The sequence below is a fragment of the Palaemon carinicauda genome, chromosome 2, assembly GCF_036898095.1.
Source record: "Palaemon carinicauda isolate YSFRI2023 chromosome 2, ASM3689809v2, whole genome shotgun sequence".
NCBI classification, from domain to species: domain Eukaryota; kingdom Metazoa; phylum Arthropoda; class Malacostraca; order Decapoda; family Palaemonidae; genus Palaemon; species Palaemon carinicauda.
In genome coordinates, this window is record NC_090726.1 from 153,107,485 (window position 1) to 153,128,890 (window position 21,406).

Consider the following 21,406-nt stretch of genomic DNA (forward strand, 5'->3'; position numbering starts at 1 on the left):
CCGAAGGTGATGCCGTCAAGTCTCTCTCCTCCCCTTTCTCTCTCCCTCCTCCTCCTCCGCACACACCGCCGTTAGCCGCTACTGTCTGTCTTGAATCAAAGATCTCCACAAGAATGTCACATTTTATTGCAGATCATAACCAGTACATAGGTATTTGTTATTTTGTGAGCGTAGGTTGTGAATTAGAACAATTAAAAACATGTTTTTTTTTTCAACTATAATATACAGTTTTTGGGTTTTTTTTTCAGAGGGTGGGATCGGATTAATTTTTTTTTAGTTATCTTATATGGGAAAAATTGATCAGAGATACGAGCGAATTGACATACGCATTAGGCTCGTATCTCAAGGTATTACTATATATATATATATATATATATATATATATATATATATATATATATATATATATATATATATATATATATATATATATATATATTGTAAAATTATGGAACTCATCATTATTACTGACAATTATTGTCTCGCATACATGGCAAATGCTAAGTTGATGTGAATTAAACATGCAAAAAACACCAAAAAGTTATGACAACTGAAATTTTCCTTTGACATTTTGAAAATTTTTAGATGTGATAAATTGACAAGCCATTTTACATGAATCCATCATCTCATGTGTGTGTATGTATATATAATATATATATATATATATATATATATATATATATATATATATATATATGTGTGTGTGTGTGTGTATGTATATACATACACACAGCATGTGTGTGTATATTTGTACATATGTACACACAGACATATTTGGACTGGCAATTATATTATTCATATTCATAGACAGTATACACTAACGCTCGCACATACACACACACACACACACACACACATATATATATATATATATATATATATATATATATATATATATATATATATATATATATATATATATGTAGTGAGTATAAGAATGTGATATCTGGTGTTCCACAGGGTAGTGTTCTTGACCCATTACTTTTCATACTATATACACATGACATGTGGTTTGGCCTAGAAAACAAGCTTGTTGTATATGCAGTTGATGCTACTCTCTTTTGCATCAATTCCATCCCCTGAATGTAGATATGGAGTTGCTGAATCCCTTATTAGAGATCTAGCTAAAATTAGTGTATGGTGCAAATTATGGGGTATGAAGTTGAATTCTAACAATACTCAAACTATGATTGTAAGTAGGTCAAGGATAGTGGCTATTCAACATCCGGATCTCAGTATTAATAATGTTTCTGTAACTTTGTGTGACTCTTTTAAAATTTTAAGTGTGATTCTTGACGGCAAATTTACTTTTGAGAAACACATTAGGTCATTGTCTTCTTCAATTGCACAAAATATTGGCTTATTGAGAAAATCTTTCAAGATTTTCGGTGATCAATCTACAGTATTCTGAAGAAGTGTTTAAATCTTTCATTCTACCTTGTTTTGAGTATTGTTCTCCTGTCTGGTCTTCAGCTGCTGATTCTCATCTTGATTTGTCGGACAGAAACTTACGGTCTAATAAATTTCTTATTCTTGATCTGGATATTAATCTTCGGCACTGTCGTTCACTTAGTTCATTGTGCATGTTGCATGGGATTTTTCATAATTCTTGCCGTCCTTTGCATTCAGATCTAACTGGACAATTCCATCCTGTTCGTGGCACTAGCCAGGCTGTTGATTCTGATAGCCAGGCCTTCTCCACCATGAGGCTCAATACTACACAGTATTCTACAAGATTGTGGAGTGGTCTTCCTAATTGGGTAGTTGAATCGGTGGAACTTCAAAGGTTCAAGGTTGCAGAGGGTGTTTTTATGTGGAAGAGGCTGACATAAGTCTTTTTATAGTTTATATATGACATATCTCTTTTGACCTTGTTACTGTTTTTAGAATGATTTGTTGTTAATTTGTTCTCATCAATTATTTATTTCCTTATTTCCTTTCCTCACTGAGCTATTTCTCCCTGTTGGAGCCCTTGGGCTTATAGCATCTTGCTTTTCCAACTAGGGTTGTAGCTTGCCTAGTAATAATGATAATAATAATAATAATAATAATAATAATAATAATTATAATAATAATAATGAGTCAGGGTATGATAATGAAACAATAGCAGACAGATTTTGTAGATTTGAGAGCAAAGCTCTCGGAAGAATATTGGGAGTTGAATAGCAAGATAGGATTAGAAATGAAACTATAAGAGAGATTTCTCAAGTGCCATATATGGATGAGATCATGGCAAGGTGTAGATGGAGATGTGTTTGGTATGTTCTTCTCACTTCCCAAGAGAGTTTAGTTCACCAAACTTTTAACTGGGCCCCACAAGGCAATAGAAGAGTTGGAAAACCCAGGCCCACATGGCTCAGTACTATGAAACGTGACATGGGAAGTAATGAATGGCAAGTATTGATTTAAAAGCTCAAGATAGAGACAGCTGGCAAAATCTAACAGAGGCCCTTTGCGTCAATAGGCGTGTTTTATCATCATCGAGGTGATGATGACAAAACATGTTTTTCATATATTTTCATATAATTCGTATATTTTACACCTACCAATATCTGGATTATCTCTACCTCGGGATTAGACACCTAATTTGGAATCAACTCAATGGTAATAGCTTCTGGTCTGTCAAGGAATTAAACCCGGGCTCAAGGAACTGAGGTTCCATCGAATTAGCAACTCCGCCGCAAAGAGTGATAAAAGTTGATGACAGCCCTCCCATACTTACACCTGTCTAATTCAGGTTTTTGTACTTAAGAGTCGAAATAAACTCATCCCTACCATTTTAGCTTAAGTTTGTGCTTGGCTATGATTAATGATAATTTTGCACATTTAGACGTGTTTTTCACATATATTCTTATAAGCCATATATTATACACCACCTAATATATGGGTTCTCTCACTTCTACGGGCCAACCAAGGGAAAGGCCCGTGCCAACAACAAGTGTTGGCTTTAATACCCCAACAACATGGGTTCTCTCTACCTCGGGATCAGTGACCAAAGTGGGAATCAACTCAACGATAATAGCTAGTGGCTGGCCAGGGAATCAAATCTGTCCCCAAGAAACTGAGGTTCCATTGACTTGGCAACTCAGCCCCAAAGAGAGATAAACGTTCATGACAATTCTCCCATACTTATACTTGTCAAATTCATGTTTTTGTACTTAGAATCGAAATCAACCCATCTCCACCAAAGTATATTGTTGTTAAGTTTATACTTGGCTATGATTAATCATAATTTTGAACATTTAAAATTTTTTTCATATATTTTCATATAAGCCGTATATTATACAATTCCAATTATGTGGATTATCTCTACCTCATAACTAGAGACCCAAGGGGGAATCAACAACACGATAATAGTTTCTGGTCTGTCAGGGAATTGAACCCGTGCCTAAGAAACTGAAGTTCCATTGACTTAGCAACTCGGCCACAAACAGATAAAAGTTGATCAGTTCTCCTATACTTATACCTGTTAAATTGAGTTTTTTTCTTACTTAGAATCAAAATCAAGGCATCTCCACCGTTGTAGCTTGTTGTTAAGCTATTATCCTTAAGTTGATTATCCCCTTGGGTCTGAATTCGACAGGTGGCCACTAACAGATAAAAGTTGATCAGTTCTCCTATACTAGACCTGTTAAATTGAGTTTTTTTTTTTTTTACTTAGAATCAAAATCAAGGCATCTCCACCATTGTAGCTTGTTGATAAGCTATTATCCTTAAGTTGATTATCCCCTTGGGTCTGAATTCGACAGGTATGAGTATGGATGAAGTGTCATCAACTTCATACACCATAATTTGCACCATGCACTAATTTTAGGCAGATCTCTAGTGAGGGATTCATCAACCCGTGATCTACTTTCAGGAGATGGAATTGATGGAAAGAGATTAGCATCATATGCATATACAAAAAGCTTGTTTTTTAGTCCAAACAACACGTTGTGTATATAGTATTATATTCCTTTACAAGTGAACCATAAACTTTCTAAGAAAAAGCTCCTAGCTGACTATATTTATTCCAAGTCAAATCTGATCTGTTACCCTTCCAAAAATGCTAGGCCTCCTGCTTCTCCAAATGAGCACGTGTACAATCCTCATTGAACCAGAATGTGTTTGTCACTTTGTACTTTAGCCCATGAGAAGGGATGCACCTATCAATTATGTTGACCAGGTTCTCATTTAAAAAAAAAAAAAAAAAAAAAAAAAAAAAAAAAAACGGGGTCAACACTATTATAAAATTGTGACACTAATTCAAGTTGAAAAAAAAATCACTCAAAATGCCATTCCAGTCTGTTTGAGATTTTGTATAAATCTTACAGGGGTAGTTTGTAGCGCTACGGCCAAGCGTCCTAATTTGCTTATTATCGCTCCGACTGTTATCTTGTATAGAATAAAAACGTTTGGAAATGGTCTACGGATCTTAAATATGTTGTGTAAGGGGGGGGGGGGCGCAGCCCCCCTGTGTAAGGACACGGCTTTTAGCATAGGTTAGGTGGGTTTTTTAAGTTAGCTTCTCCCGTCGTACTCGTAGGTAAGGAAACTGTTGTGTAAGGGGGGTCCGGGGGGGCGAAGCCCCCCTGGGTAAGGATACAGCTTTTAGCATAGGTTAGGTGGGTTTTTTAAGTTAGCTTTTCCCGCCAAAATCGTTTTTGAACGACGGCCACAGTTCAGAATATTCCCGTTTTCTACGGGATCTGGCCGTCACCCTACAAAGGCTCCTCTTACAGAGTTCACTTCTAATGAAATTAAGGCATGATCAGATGTCCCAACTGGAGAACCAGTGCTATAATGCTATGGGAGTCGGTGTACAGTAGGTCCACGCAGTTACCAGACCTGTAAGTAGCTTCACTTATAATTTGCTCACAGCCTGATTCAGAGTTATGCCAAAGTTCTTTGGCTATGGTGATCAGTAGGAGAAACAGAATTTAACCTCTCCGAATGATGAGCTTTGTAATCACCAACATGAACAAAAGAGGACTTTCTACCATCTTCTTGTGTCTTAGCCATAATGCTAAGAATACAATCGAAGCTGGAATCGTCCTCCTAGTCTAGATTCCAGTAGATTGAACACACATAGAAATTTTTATACCTGCCACAAACTTTTATTACCTTAATCTCCTGATATCCACATTTGTAGCAGGACTAATGTGAAGCGGGGTACTCGGTCCTAATATACACCGCCATCCCCTTGTCCTAAGAATGGCATCTCAATTCAAAATTATTGGCTTCTTAAAACCAGTAATAGCAAGCTCAGATGAGTGCCTCATTTGAGAAACCAAAGTTTTTTAATATAAAAGAATACCGTACTGTCTTGACACAACTGTAAAGTTTGGAATATTGGCTTGCAGACCACGAATATTGCAAAGGATGACACTGCTGAAGTCTCGGGCGTACTGGTGCTGGACTTCGATCAATATCTCCAGACAGGATAAGAATCAAAAGCAATAAAAAAAGATTCATCATACTTGAAAACTAACAGCATAACAATAACCAAAACTATTCAAAACAGGAGCAACAGAAAACCTCCAGGAGACAATGAATAGAGTAGCAAAATTTAAACATTTATCATGATATAGTGTCTCAGTAATGTCACTGATTAGATATTGATGCCAACCAGATACAGTGTCCATGGCACTGGACCCATGTCCCATCGTTTTGAATCTCACAACCTATCAAAAACACAACTACCATAAATGTAACGAGATCCACGTAATTGATCCAAAACTACAAATACAAAATCAGACCACATAACTCTTAAAAACCAAACTCACGATAAACAAATATAAATGGTTTAAACCTTGCCAAGAATATGCCGTCATGAATGTAAACTGGGATAATGCTTAAAAAGATCTCTAAAGAATACAATAATGATAGTAAAAAAATATATAAGTTACGAGATTTAATTTTACGGGACTAGTGATTTGGACGTTGAGAAAAATTACTTTAATATCTCAATTAGCACCCACCTCAAAGTAACCAGACGTCTTAATGTGCCTGAAGAGTTCGCCGTAGATGCCAAGTCCTCTTGCCAACCTGAGCTGTAGAGTACCGGCAATAACAGACGGCCATAAATTGCAAATGGCGGAGACTAAGATTCCTCAAAAATATCATTGTAAAAGTTTCTAAAATAGTTTTCATTATCAAACACAGGCCTTGGTAAGGAGAGTGGTGAGCTGTTGGCGGGTGGGAAACAACTGCCGAAGGTTACCAAATAAACCTCGAAGAAAACTCTAAGTCTAAATTTTACTTTAAAGTCTTGAATGGGTCAACAGTTTTTTATACGACCAATTTATCGGGAATTTAAATCTAATTGTCAGCACACAATTTACGTTATTAGGACTATTAATTACTAAACAAACTTCAGAGATCTTTTTAAGTAAGAAAAAATAAGAAACATAAGATAAATTTTATCTTATTTTCTACAAAAACAATATATACAGAAATATATATAAAGTGATTGATAAAATCCATAGTGTAGAGATAAAAAGTTGGATAAAATTGGTCAACATACCAGAGCCAACATACCATGCAAGGTTAAGTACCCTTTATGATAGCCACTTCAACTGAAGGGAGGACAGTAAGGAGTGTTAGGAAAATGAATATGTGCGAGGAATATAAAGAAACAAATAAGACAAAGACTACCTCTTGATAAACCACCACCTGCCCAACACACCATTTCAAGGAAAACAAGAGGAAGAGAAAACTAGATAGAATAGTGTGCCTGAGAGTAACATCAAGCAAGAGAACTCTACCTCTAGACAGTTAAAGATCCTGGCACAGTGCCTATGGCACTACCCAAGACTAGAGAATAATGTTTGGATATTGGAGTGTTCTCTTCCTAGAAGAGCTGCTTACCATAGGTAAAGAGTCTCTTCTACCCTTACCAAGAGGGAAGTAGCCACTGAACAATATTTGCAGTAGTTAACCCCTTGAGTGAATAAGAATTGTTTCATAACCTCAGTGTTGCGAGGTGTATGAAGACAGAGTAGAATGTAGAAAGAATAGGCCAGACTATTCGGTGTATGTGTAGGTAAAGGAAAGATGAGATAGAGAGAGGGATCCAATGTAGTACTGTCTAGCGGTAGTATCTTCAATGGATGGCTGGCGCTTTGCCTACTACCTAGAAATGGTTCTATAACTAATATGAAATCTAAGTTCTGTATAAACACATATATATTGAAAATGAAATATTGGCAATCGGATATACTTAGACAGAAATACTGTAGTTTGCTTCTTTGTGATTGGTATGGTTCTCAGTCATCTTCTTTTGTCAACTAAAGCTCAACTGCCAAGCTGGGTCAGGTGAGGTTAATGATCTTTGGTCATTCATAAGAATGATCTCTGTGATCATGTACCTTCAGTATGAAAATGTTGTGGTAGACACTTGGGTCAAATCTCATTAGAATAGTGAGGCAGGATTTCCTGCCAGTGGGCATAAATAAGTTAAGATGACCTTAAGTGATGTGATAAAATACTTGCAGGACTTGGTATAGATGGCACTGTTTTGATATCATGACAAAGATTTTAGATGAGATATTTTTTTTTGATGAAGGTCAGTATTTATGAATATATTTATACCAACTTATTTTTTTTGAACATCATACAAAGGCCAAGATCCACAGGTGTGGCATTTGATATACTTCTTACTGTTAACTGTTAAAGTATTTTATTACTTTACTAGAGTCATGCATATTGAAAGGAAACAAAATGGGAAATTTTTGTCAGTAAAGTCGAGAAACCAATGAATCAACGTGAGTATAGGTTATTATGAAAGTAACAAATTTTGTTTTAATGTTTTTTCAATAACATCTGGCTAAATACTGACTTGAAATACTTTGAAACTATAGTATAAATGTTAAATAGTGTTACTAGCCTCCAAATTATCCTATATCAGTCCTAATTTTTTTCTTTGTGAGATGTATAGGAGTACAGTAATTTAGAATTTCAAGATAATGAATATTGTTCGTTGTTCTTAAGAGAAATATTACTGTGTTAATTATTTCATCTTGACATGTATTTTCTTAACAGGTTCAGTGCACACGAGGATATCAAACATCGCAAACTTCTGTGGCACGGCACTAATGTTGCTGTAGTAGCAGCCATCTTGAAAGCTGGTCTGAGGATTATGCCTCACTCTGGTGGCCTGGTTGGCCGTGGCATTTACTTTGCATCAGAGCATGCTAAGAGCTCTTGGTATGGTAAGTGATTTACTTTTGAAAATGGGTTAAAGTTGCAAAATTCAGGAGTTACTTTTTGTGACAAACATCTGCAAACTCTTGAGGGATTCGAAATAGAACAAAGTCAGATGCATATATGCTTATAGGTTGGGATCTTGTAAATATAAAACCAATTGCTATGAGCAGCAATTACATTTCCAAGCTACGCAACTACAGTATAAGGGGATAGGATAGGTGGGGATGGGAGGTGGTAGTTAGGATTGTAAGGAAAAGCAGGATGTTATAAGCCCAAGGGCTCCAAACGGGGAAAAATAGCCCTGTGAGTAAAGGAAACTAGGAAATATACAAACTACAAGAGAAGAAATGAACAATTAAAATATAATATTTAAAGAAATGTAAAACCATTAAATTATATTTTTCATATATAAATTATAAAAACTTCAACAGACAACAAGAGGATGATAAAAAACATAGAACAGTGTGCCCGAGTGTACCCTCAAGTAAGAGCACTCTAACCCAAAACAGTGCAAGACCAAGATTAGAGAAGAATGGTTTGATTTTGGAGTGTCCTCCTAGAAGAGCTGCTTACCATAGCTAAAGCATCTCTTCTACCCTTACCAAGAGGAAAATAGCCACTGAACAATTACTTTGCAGTAGTTAACCCTTTGAGCGAAGAATTGTTTAGTAATTTCGGCGTTGTCAGGTGTATGAGGACGGAGTAGAATGGAGAAAGTATAGGCCAAACTATTCGATGTACGCGTAGGTAAAGGAAAAATGAGCAGTAACTATAGATAGGGATCCAATTAATACTGTCTGGCCAGTCAAAGAACCCAATAACACTCTACCGGTAGTATCTCAATGAGTGGTTGATGCCCTGGCTAACCTACTACCTCATTAAATTATGGCTTTCTTCCCTTACCCTTCAAGGGGCGACTATCTACTTGATAGTTACAGGAAGGATTTAGTCATACCCGAGCCTAAAACCTTAATATCAGTAAGGCCTTTGGTCTATGGGACACCTGACAAGATAGACTCCTCTCCTTACTGTAGAAATACTAGTAAATTTGCTTTTTTCAACTGTGAAATTTATATTGCATATTAATGAAATCAAGGTCAAATGTAGCCAAAGCCCTTGTAATATTCCAGCTACCCATAAATGGTACACAACAGCGTCACTTGCATAGTGACCATTTTGCATGTTGGAGCAGGCCTTTGCTTACTTTAAACTGCCCTTTCTTATGACAGTGGGTTCGTTCTGCCCAAGATAAGGGTCCATAAGCAGCAGGTTAGAGAGGAAGTGCCATATCTCCTTTTACAGGAGTCAAAGAATTTGCCAAGATTGCAGATTCTGCTCAGTATTTACCAAGTAAAGAATTCTGGGAGTTCATCTGCCCAACAGCATTATATTCATCAGTAAGGAGTTTTGGTAGAAGGGTCAGGGTAGACCAGATCCCACTCCAAGTGGTAATTTTAGTGTCAGAGGATGATATAGACCCTGAAGAATAAGGGGCCTTACTCTAGGTGTCCTCAGATGAGACTGACGTCTTCACTGGGAGGCAACTTTTGGGTGCTCCCCTGGGGTTTCAGTCAGCTTGCTAGGTTGGTTCCAGCCTAGGATTCTGCTAGGCAGGTTACTGTTCCTCCTGGATTCAGTCAGCTTGCATCCTCTATGGTAGTTTCTGCACTTCGTCCACTCCTTTGTTCCAGCCTATTGACCTGGCAGTGGCTGGACCTTAGTGTTTTTGTGGTCAGAAGAAAACTCCCGTGGTGTGTCATGTTCTGATAAAAGTCTAATGGGTTTGATGATGGGGGAATAAGCAATGGCTCTCATGGATTTTAAGGAAGTGAACCTATTGGTGGTCCCTTGCATTTAGCACAAGATTTTTTTTTTTTTTTTTTTTTTTGTGAATCAAACATTTTTGATGCGCGTCTTTGAACTTCAATTCAATGATGTAGAATATAAATATTTTGCTAAGTTCCTGTAATCACGTAAACAAATTAAGGATCCAACCCTTAGTACTGTCCCAGCTTAAACCTAATGAGGTATACTGATGATGTACAAGCCTGCCACTGTCTCAAAGGCTGGTGATTTTCCTCTAGACAACAGTTTGATTGATTCTTCAGTGTTAGGGAAGACAGTGGCAAACCAAATAACTCTTCTTGGACATTCCTCTAGAGTAGCAGAGATAGAAAAATCTTCTTGGTTAGGTAGAGTCCCAATCTTAGTGATGTTTTCTGAGGAAAAAGACAAATAAAGGCAAACCTGGAGAAACCTGGATACTTGTCAGCCATGCAGTGGCAGAGGACCTCATCCATGAATAAAATCAGGTTAAGGTCACCTCAATCATTTTCAAGATCGTTGGACTATCTCTTGGTCGGGACAAAACATAGTCTCACAAGGTTGGGGTTGGTCACATGGATATCTAAATTACCTCACAGTCCCATTTTATCAGACCAAAAACCTGGTATGGGACCACTTTTTAAAGCAAAAAGCTTAAAAAAAGTTGCAGAAAAAATTTGTTCCTAATAATTCTAGGGCATACCTAAGAGGATAGTGGTCCTCGACACGTCATATGCAATGCATCCAAGAGGACCATCACACATGTTTGCCAATTACTACAATGAGTGTCTTAGATCTGTGCTATAGATCTAATGCATTCTTATTACCATGTCCCAATTGCTTCCCACATCCTATCTTACTAAGGGTTTCTGCTAGGGAAGAGTTCATACAAGTTCAAAGTGATTCTTTTCAGCATCAAAATTGCCCCAAGAACCTTCACAAAACTAGAAAAATCAGTGATCAACTCTTCTGGTTACAGGGAGTTCAGATAATTGTCTATTTGCCCTACTGTTGAGTTGGAGTAGAGACAAAAGAATTTTGCCACTGGTGCACAAATCAATTGTAGGTCAATTTCTTTCTCCGGTCTTGCTACTCTCTACCATCTAGAGTCTAGATGGTAACTGAAGAAGGTATTGGACCTTCAGTTTGCTTCATAGTCCATCCAGTTTTGAAGAACAGGTTGAAAGACCTTAATTAGATATAGAGATGAGTGACTCAGAAGGGATTTCAAGAAAACCAGGTCGTTACCTGGTTGTTGCATAAAAATTCTTAGGCCATGGACCACAACAAAGGTTCTATCCAGGTCGTGGGGTGATCTTATGTGAAACCCTTATACAGTATTATAGCCTTAACGTAACTGCTGTTCAATGCCTATCCTGTAATTATACTTGCAGAGATGCACATGCTCAGAAAGTAGTCCATTTCAGTACCCAGTCCAACAAGTCCCTTTCAACGGAGTTGCTCCATATTCCAATGACTTCCCTTATCAATAAAGCTGATCCTCTCTCCATCCCTACAAACCCACAATGGGAGACAAATTGCTCTCGTTGGCATTTTGTGTTTTTAATATGCCTTTTCAGGACATCCAGAACCATCTCGACTCGTTCGTGACTCCAAGAAGATGAAATTGGATAGAAGGGAGTCACAAATTAGATCTCTCAGTAGAAGCATAATGACAAGCATCTACCTTCCTCTCCAGAGTTTTCCTTTATGAGGTGATTGTCAGACCTATTTGTTTGCTTATAGACAGTTTTCCTTGAGAGTACAAGTCTAGTCAGTTATATCTCTTGTATTAGTCCTTGGAGACTTCACAGCTAATTGACCACCAAAAAGTAGTTTTGACAATGGTAAAACCTATTATTGGGAGCTGCTGGTGTCTCTAAAACCCTCCCTCCTCCCTAGCCTTGTGTAGGGAAGGGGGACATTTGATTCTCACTTCCAGTCTAGAAGATGAAGATGATGTACCAGACTTGTGTTTCATGCACGTTTATACAATGTAATGCTACTGCTTTTCTTATCCCTCGCTCTCTCCTACACTGGTAATAGACCAACCTGTTTAAGCTTGCTATCTCATGATTTAGTTTGAAATTTTGTGACATTCTTGCTCGCAAGTGCTTGTATATGACCTCGTTATCTGTTGAATGAAAGTTACTGCAGTCACCTTGTGCATTGACCACCAAAAAGTAGTTTTGACAATGGTAAAACCTATTTTCGGAGTTGCTGAGTGGTCTCTAAAACCCCCCCTCCTCCGTTGCCTTGTGTAGGGAAGGGGGACAGTTGATTCTCTCTTTAAGTATAGAAGATGGTATACCACATGTTTCATACACTCTCGTACAATGTAATGCTACTGCTTTTCTTATTCCATGCTCTCTCCTACACTGATAATAGGCCAGCCTGTTTAAATTTGCTATCTCATGTTTTAGTTAGTTTGGAATTATATGACAAGTGGTTGTATATAAGCTTGTTATCTGTTGAATAAAGGTTACCTGCATTCAACTCGCCTCTGTTAACACCTAACATTTACGTTGCCACAATGGCAGCTTGGCACAAGTAATTTTGTCTCCAGTAGTAGTGATGTTTCTCGGTGATGACATGTCATCAATAGCCCGAAGATTTCAGCATTAGTTGTGCACTGTCCAAGTTCTATAGTGCCTGAACTCAGCATCTCTTGTATACACACTTGAGTCCATCCTTTGCATGTAGAAACACTGCCCCTGAGAAGGGGAGACAATATTTATTCTTTTGACACATTCAATTCCTTTTTTATCCTTTACAGGAAAGTCCATAGAGACCACACAGCACCACCCCCAAAAATAGGTTTTTTTTTTTTTTTCTTCGTGAAAATAATACACTCATAAACACTTTTGAAACTCAAACTTAAATTAAATTATGTATACTCACCTGTGAAGATACTATAACTTGATTGATGATGAGGATTAGCTGTGCATGGCTGGCAGTGCCATGGCTTGACACATTGGTCCAATCTTAACCTGAGAGCACAGTACTCCTGCTTAGCGACACTTAAGTTTAAGATTGAGGTACGGCTATTGTTGGGAAATTCATCAGAGCCAACTGTCACAATGATTGTTTTAAAGTTGGTGATCCAGGTTAAGTGTGCATTCAGTTACCTGGCCCATCGTAGAGAATTGGACTTCTTGATACAGTATGTGCTGGTGACTGCCTCCACTTTATGGGTGTCCAGCAGCCGAGAGGCTAATTGTTTCCCAGACTCCTTTGCCTTGATAAATTTGTTCATCTCCTGCAGTGACATGTTTTGTCTCTGGTTGCTGAGGAGGTTTGAGCTGGATGCCTTGGACAGCAATCCACTTCTCAAGGATATCCCGGAATATCTCCTCTATGAAGTTGACGCCTAGGCCGCATGCACATTTCCTGGAGTACAGTACTTGCCTGTGTTAGCCTGTGCCTTGATGCGAGAGTGGAATTATTGCACTGGATACACGCAGCCTTTGTACATACCTAGTAGCGTGGCTGTCACCACTATGGTGTTCTCCCCCAAAACAGCAATGGCCTTCATCAAATCATGGATGGCTTCTTCAATTTCTCTGGCCATGCTCCTCCCTGCCGCACTGGTGAGGTCCATTCGGAGTTCCTCTTCACACAACTCTAGGAGCTGCAACACAATGTCGTCGCCTTCAAGGCTCATCCCCTTACGATATTCATCTCATCGGGTCAAGAAATAACCCCCACTCCTTTCTGGTGCCAGCTGCCAACACAGCGAGCCATTTTTATTTCTGTACCTTGCCGTTCTGTGTCCAGTTCTAGGCAGCCGCATCATAGGCACACGTGGTTTGTGCCTGTTCATAATTGCTGCCATGATAATAGCCTCGCTCGAATCTGTGGTTTCATAATCACTTCTGGGCACTAGGCACTGTATCTTGTTCATGGCCATTGTGATTTCTTACTTCTATAGGTTATACACAAGACCAGTAAACAGGCAATATAGTCATACCTCTCTTCAAGAAAGAATCTGCTTATGAAATTTTCACGCTGCAAAACGAGATGTGAAGATTTTTATGACTCACATTGCAAAAAATATTTCATAATAAGAAGAGATTTGCCTGACAGGCCAAGAATAAATTAGTCACCCATAGAAAATATGAAGAAAAACGAGTTACACAATAGAAAATGTATCTTTCTATAGTAGGGGTAACTATGATAGTACAGTACTTGTGGTACTGTATATTTTGTAAAAATACTGTATGTATTGTATTATTGCATTATGTTCTTATAACTACTCAATTTACAGGTATTAACAGTTAGTGTAGGTATATTGAATGGTTCAAATGTATTTGGCTGTACAGTATTTCGTTGTGGTTATACGGTAGCTTTATTATAAAATTTAATGTGGTGTTTTTGTAGGGTTTGGAACAAATTAGGAAATTTACATGTAAAATGTGATTCGTAACAAAATTTTCACGAAACGAAAGCCACTCCTGAACGGAATAATTTCGTGTAAAGCATTACTGTACTATCGCATGCATGACACACTGAGGTAGTGACACAAGCTACACAGTACACTGACACTCACTAACTTTGAATGAGTCACATCAGCGACTACACTACAATACACACAACAGTCATGGATGCGCATCAGAATTGGTTCTTTGGTACACTGGCCAAGATTACGTATGTGCACATCCTCGTGTCAGTTGTTGGTCATCGCTGACATAGGCTGGAGCTTTCATGCGCATTTTCTTGGATAGTCATCTATCATCGCCCGCACAACAGACGTGCTTGGGAAGTGTTAAACTGGCTCCTTCTTACCAATTCTACCTCTTTTGGTGGCCCATTTCGTGTCCAGGCGCCTCTGTTGTTCGTTTGTACATAAATAAGAAAGACTTCTATTTCTAAGATTGTTTAATCTGTGGACAATAATGTATAAATGAGTGATAGATGATTTTTATAATCACTGGGACATTTACTCCTCAGTGGGGTTGCATTCAGGTATCCAACTGTCCAATTTTATTCTAGCTAATAAGAAAGTTGATTATTAGTGGAGTAGTATCTCCCTGGCATTTTTTTTTTTTTTTTTAGTTTTGTGGACGAGTGTATCTGATTAATCTTTATTATGTAATGTGTAAGTTCAGTCTTTTGCTATCATATGCCCTGCAATATAAATTTGATTGTTATAGATATTTTTATTAGATGCAGGAAAGTTTTTGGTTGTCCTGTTTGGTGCATATGTATTTGATTAATAGATAGGTGAATTTAAGTTATATTTGTTATTTTAAAGATACACATTTGCAATTTCTTAATCTCCTTATTGTACTTTGTAGTCCAACACTGGCTCAGCCTTTACTTTTCTCAGAGTTGTTTTCTCTTTGTGTAAATCTTGAAGGAATTAGTGATCATACGGTGTGGTCGGTTTACTGATTCACCTCCCACTCATGATCACTCTTGTCTTATCAGTTTCAATCCTCGACCAAGCATTCGAGCATTCACTTCTCGTACAGCTTCATCAACAAATAACTGAATAGATGTTCTAGTTTCTCATTTTCCTGGGGATATTTATTTTATTGCTATATATTAGTACTGCATCCTTTTTTAACGTTATTAATATATGGAATCTTTTCATTTCCTTCAATGAATCCCAGAATTTTTATTTTATTTTGTGTTTTGTATAATCTTTTCTGTTCAATAAATAAAACACTCTTAATCCTGGGACAATTGAGACAATAATTATGACCGATGGTTCTTGTGAAAAAACTTGATAATTAAAACATATATTTGTTGGTTTATTATAGACTTTTACAAATAGCTCTTTATTTCTTATCATTTTAGTAAATGAAGTCTATTAAACTACTTTTTAACTAGTTTTGTAAGAATATTATAATTGATTGTTATTAATGATAACAGTGATAGTGATGTTGATGATATACCAAAGTCTTGGCATTGCTAGTATACTTTTGTAAAGCATGTTTTTTTATTTCTATGATCTCCTCTGGTGTTCATATTGCTTTCCCCAGAATCGGTTTATTGACGTATTCTCCAAAAAATTAAAAAAAAAAATCCTTTTTCTTTTCTTTTAAAAGATACATGGCTAGAGTAAAGTAATGAGGCAGTCTTATCAATTATTGATGAGTAACACGCTAAGAGTTTCCCATTCTTCAGTTTTCTCCGTCGAAGTTTGTTTCATCAAGACGTTTATCTCCCCTTCAAGAATGTGGGAAGTGTTTATTGCATTTCAATTTAATAACAACTTGATTGGTTAGCATTTCTGCACAGGGAAATTCCTGGGTTTTAAATAACCGTTTTGAGGAGTGCAATGGTTCGCGAATCCTCTTAGGATTTATGCTTCGAGTTAGTTTATTGAACCTGAGAGTATACACTGCACAGCAGTAAAGCTTCTGCATTGTAGACGGAACGACTGCTGTCCGTTGCTCATAATGGCTGAGGGAAAAAAGAATCTTGGTTCAAGGATAATTACTGGGAGAAAAATAGTTTTTTGTTGAGTTGATAATGATTATATCATGCCAATATATGCTTACCAGCCAAGTTAGTGATGAGCTGTTTGGGTTTTAACTTATTTCATGGTTTTTTTTCATTCTCAGAGGTCTGCAATCCTAATGTAGTGGGTGGTAAGTTTGACTTGCCTGCCCAGTTGCTTACACTAACCTAACTTCCATATACGGCTCTGATGGTCATGATTACTGTGTTTCTTCAAAAATGGTTTTTATTGCTTTCTGCACCGTATAGAGTCTAGTTTCTCTCATGGTTATTTGTGGGTAAAATCCTAGTTGCTCATCTACACCATTTGGTAAAGGTTCTAGTGGTACACAGTTTATCCAAGGTTCAAAAACCTTTCACAGAGTCTCAAATTCTTATATACGTTTGCCCTTCTGCAACATAATTATCACCCAAATTTCTATCTGCTCTTTGTAAGGCTGAAGACCAAGATGGTTGCCTGAATTCTGCTATCTCCTCTCATTAAAGTAAGTACATCTAAACTGCTATTTATCCCTTGCTCATCAAAATATTAATCTAGATATTTTATTCCTCAACTTGTAAAATAACTGCTCTTAAAATCTAATGTTTTCTGGTTAGTGTGAAACTGCATATGATTCGCTTGGACTAATAGTTCTTCTTTGTTGAAAGATTCAATAGTTTGATTGTATCTTGTTTGAATGGCTTGCTGCATTGTTCTCTTGTAAGTTTGACCATTAACCCATTTCATTCTTTTCTCCAATAAGGTAAATTTAGGGTTTAGTATCTCACTTGCTTTACTGACTTTACTGAACCATTCTATCTCAGACATCAGTTTCCGTATGTAGTAGGTAGTCGTTTGGAAGAGTGTAGTAAAAAGTTTTTGAATAAATTCATAAAAGTTTAATTTTAGATTATTTTTTTAAGATAACATATTTATTAAAGCCAAATAAACTACAAGGGACATGCTGCAGTTGATTTTGACTAATTGCTATAAATTATCTCAATTGCAGAGTAAGGCTAGTATTCCAAGTTCATATCTAGTGTATAAGCTTTTTACCTGACTAAACGGGCTATTGCCAAGCTAGTCTGTTTTCTACCTTATTACCAGTCAACATGGAACTTACAGATTATTTTAACAAAGAACTTAATGATTTTCTTGTAATCCATTTGGCATGTACATACATACATATACCAAGGCACTTCCCCCAATTTTGGGGGTTAGCCGACATAGAACAAATGAAACAAAAAAGGGGACCTCTTCTCTCTACGTTCCTCCCAGCCTGACAAGGGACTTAACCGGGTTCGGATGATACTGCTAGGGTGCCACAGCCCACCCTCCCCCGTTATCCACCACAGATGAAGCTTCATAACGCTGAATCCCCTACTGCTGCTACCTCCGCTGTCATCCAAGGCATAGGAGGAAGCAGCAGGGCCTACCGGAACTGCGTCACAATCGCTCGTCATTCATTCCTATTTCTAGCACGCTCTCTTGCCTCTCTCAGATCTATCCTCCTATCACCCAGAGCTTTCTTCACCCCATCCATCCACCCAAACCTTGGCCTTCCTCTTGTACTTCTCCCATCAACTCTTGCATTCATCACCTTTAGCAGACAGCCATTTTCCATTCTCTCAACATGGCTAAACCACCTCAACACATTCATATCCACTCTAGCTACTAACTCATTTCTTACACCCGTTCTCACCCTCACTACTTCGTTCCTAACCCTATCTACTCGAGATACACCAGCCATACTCCTTAGACACTTCATCTCAAACACATTCAATTTCTGTCTCTCCGTCACTTTCATTCCCCACAACTCCGATCCATACATCACAGTTGGTACAATCACTTTCTCATACAAAACTCTCTTTACATTCATGCCCAACCCTCTATTTTTTACTACTCCCTTAACTGCCCCCAACACTTTGCAACCTTCATTCACTCTCTGACGTACATCTGCTTCCACTCCACCATTTGCTGCAACAACAGACCCCAAGTACTTAAACTGATCCACCTCCTCAAGTAACTCTCCATTCAACATGACATTCAACCTCGCACCACCTTCCCTTCTCGTACATCTCATAACCTTACTCTTACCCACATTAACTCTCAACTTCCTTCTCTCACACACCCTTCCAAATTCTGTCACTAATCGGCCAAGCTTCTCTTCGCGTCTGCAACCAGTACAGTATCATCCGCAAACAACAACTGATTTACCTCCCATTCATGGTCATTCTCGTCTACCAGTTTCAATCCTCGTCCAAGCACTCGAGCATTTACTCTCACCCTCTCACCACTCCATCAACATACAAGTTAAACAACCACGGCGACATCACACATCCCTGTCTCAGCCCCACTCTCACCGGAAACCAATCGCTCACTTCATTTCCTATCCTAACACATGCTTTACTACCTTTGTAGAAACTTTTCACTGCTTGGAACAACCTTCCACCAACTCCATATAACCTCATCATATTCCACACTGCTTCCCTATCAACTCTTATCAAACGCTTTCTCTAGATCCATAAACGCAACATACGCCTCCTTACCTTTTGCTAAATATTTCTTGCATATCTGCCTAACTGTAAAAATCTGATTCATACAACCCCTACCTCTTCTAAAACCACCCTGTACTTCTAAGATTGCATTCTCTGTTTTATCCTTAATCCTATTAATCAGTACTCTACCATACACTTTTCCAACTACACTCAACAAACTAATACCCCTTGAATTGCAACACTTGTGCACATCTCCCCTACCCTTATATAGAGGTACAATTCACGCACAAACCCAACCTACTGGTACCATTGAAAACACAAAACACACATTAAACAATCTCGCCAACCATTCAAGTACAGTCTCAACATCTTAGCTCTCACACCATCCATACCAGATGCTTTTCCTACTCTCATTTCATCTAGTGCTCTCCTCACATCCTCTCTTGTAATCTCTCTCTCATTCTCATCTCCCATCACCGGCACTTCAACACCTGGAACAGCAATTATATCTGCCTCCCTATTATCCTCAACATTCAGTAAACTTTCAAAATATTCCGCCCACCTTTTCCTTTCCTCCTCTCCTTTTAACAATCTTCCATTTCCATCTTTCACTGTCTCTTCAATTCTTGAACCAGCCTTCCTTACTCTCTTCACTTCTTTCCAAAACTACTACTTATTCTCTTCATATGAATGACCCAATCCCTGACCCCACCTCAGGCCAGCGGCCCTCTTTGCCTCACCTTGCGCTTTACTTCCACATTTTTCTCTATATCTTTCATACTTCTGTACACTATTACTCTGCAGCCATTCTTCAAAGACCCTCTTTTTCTTTTCCACTTTTACCTTCATTCCTTCATTCCACCATTCACTGCCCTTCCTCATGCTGCCTCCAACAAACTTCTTGCCACACACATCACTTGCAACCCCAACAAAATTTTCTTTTACTAACTTCCACTCCTCCTCTAAATTACCAGTTTCTCTTCTTTTCACTTCGTCATATGCCATTTTCAACCTTTCTTGATATTTATTTTTTACCCCCGGTTTTATTAGCTCTTCAACCCTCACTAGCTCCCTTTTACATCCACCTACTCTATTCCCCCACTCTTTTGCTACAACTAATTTTCCTTCCACCAAAAAATGATCAGACATACCGTTAGCCATACCCCTAAACACGTGCAAGTCTTTCAATCTTCCAAACATTCTTTTAGTTATCAACACAATCCATTAACGCCCTTTCTAACACACTTCCATTTGCCACTCTTACCCATGTATACTTGTTTTTATCTTTATTTTTGAAAAAGCTAGAACTTATCACCATCTCTTGCTCAACACACATATCTACCAGTCTCTCACCACTCTCATTTTCACCTGGTATGCCATACTTCCCAATGACACCTTCTACCTCTCCAGCGCCCACTCTAGCATTTAAGTCCCTCATGACAACTACATAATTCCTTCTACCCAGTCCTTCTACACACGTAGTTAATTCATTCCAGAACTCATTCCACTCTTCTTCTTTTCTCACAACCTGGCCCATACGCACTGACAAAAGCCCAACGTTCCCTACCCAACCAAACCCTTACCCACATTAACCTAGATGATATCTCCTTCCATTCCACTACTTTACCTGTCATCCATTCACTCAACAATAAAGCCACACCTTCTCTTGCTCTTCCCCTTTCAATCCCAGACACTCTACCAGACATTTCACCAAACATCACTTCACCTTTCCCTTTTATCTTTGTCTCACACAAAGCCAATATATCCATCCTTTTATTCCTAAACATACTTCCAATCTCACATCTTTTACTCTCCATTGTACTACATCCACACACATTCAAACACCCCAAAACTAGAGTGCAGGGAGCAGTCACTCTCCCCCCAGCTCCACCTCTTTGATGTGTCACAGGATTATAATACAGGAGAGGGGGTTCCCAGCCCCCTCGTCCCGTCCCTTTTAGTTGCCTCTTACGACACGCAGGGATACGTTGGCGCTATTCTAATTGTTTTTATGCCCCCGCGGCCACAGGGGCCATGTATTGTATTGAAAGATAGATAATTAGTTTAAACATTTTAACTTCACATAATGGTTAATCTATTTACAGATTGCCTTTAGTTGCCTGTTACCTAAATTATGCTAGGTCCAGGTAGATCATTATAGGTATTGGATGTCCTACGATTAGTACAAAGTCCGCAAACCAGTAGTGGTAGGGCAGCCGTCAACCATGTCTAGATATGTGTCATCACAATAAAACATACAAAGCCAAATCATACAAGGTCATCCTCCTAGGTCCAGATAGAGAAAGTGATGCTCATTTGGCCATAGTGTATCAGTCTGTGTGTGTCTTGTGATAAAGGCAATGAACAGGTATTTGACTCGATGGTGGGAAGTCTCTGGGTGCAATTATTTCACTATGTTGTAGAGAAAGAGGAAGTCTAATTGGTAATG

At 38.2% G+C, this 21,406-nt stretch overlaps 1 protein-coding gene across 1 annotated transcript in view; it reads left to right on the plus strand.

Annotated features, from left to right (window-relative positions):
- LOC137620693 (protein mono-ADP-ribosyltransferase PARP3-like) overlaps positions 1 to 21,406 on the plus strand; it is a 307,977-nt gene that overhangs the window by 275,481 nt on the left and 11,090 nt on the right. The window contains exon 9 of the mRNA XM_068351043.1: positions 8,023 to 8,192. Within this exon, the coding sequence (XP_068207144.1) occupies positions 8,023 to 8,192 (170 nt within the window). The remainder of the gene's footprint in view (positions 1 to 8,022; positions 8,193 to 21,406) is intronic.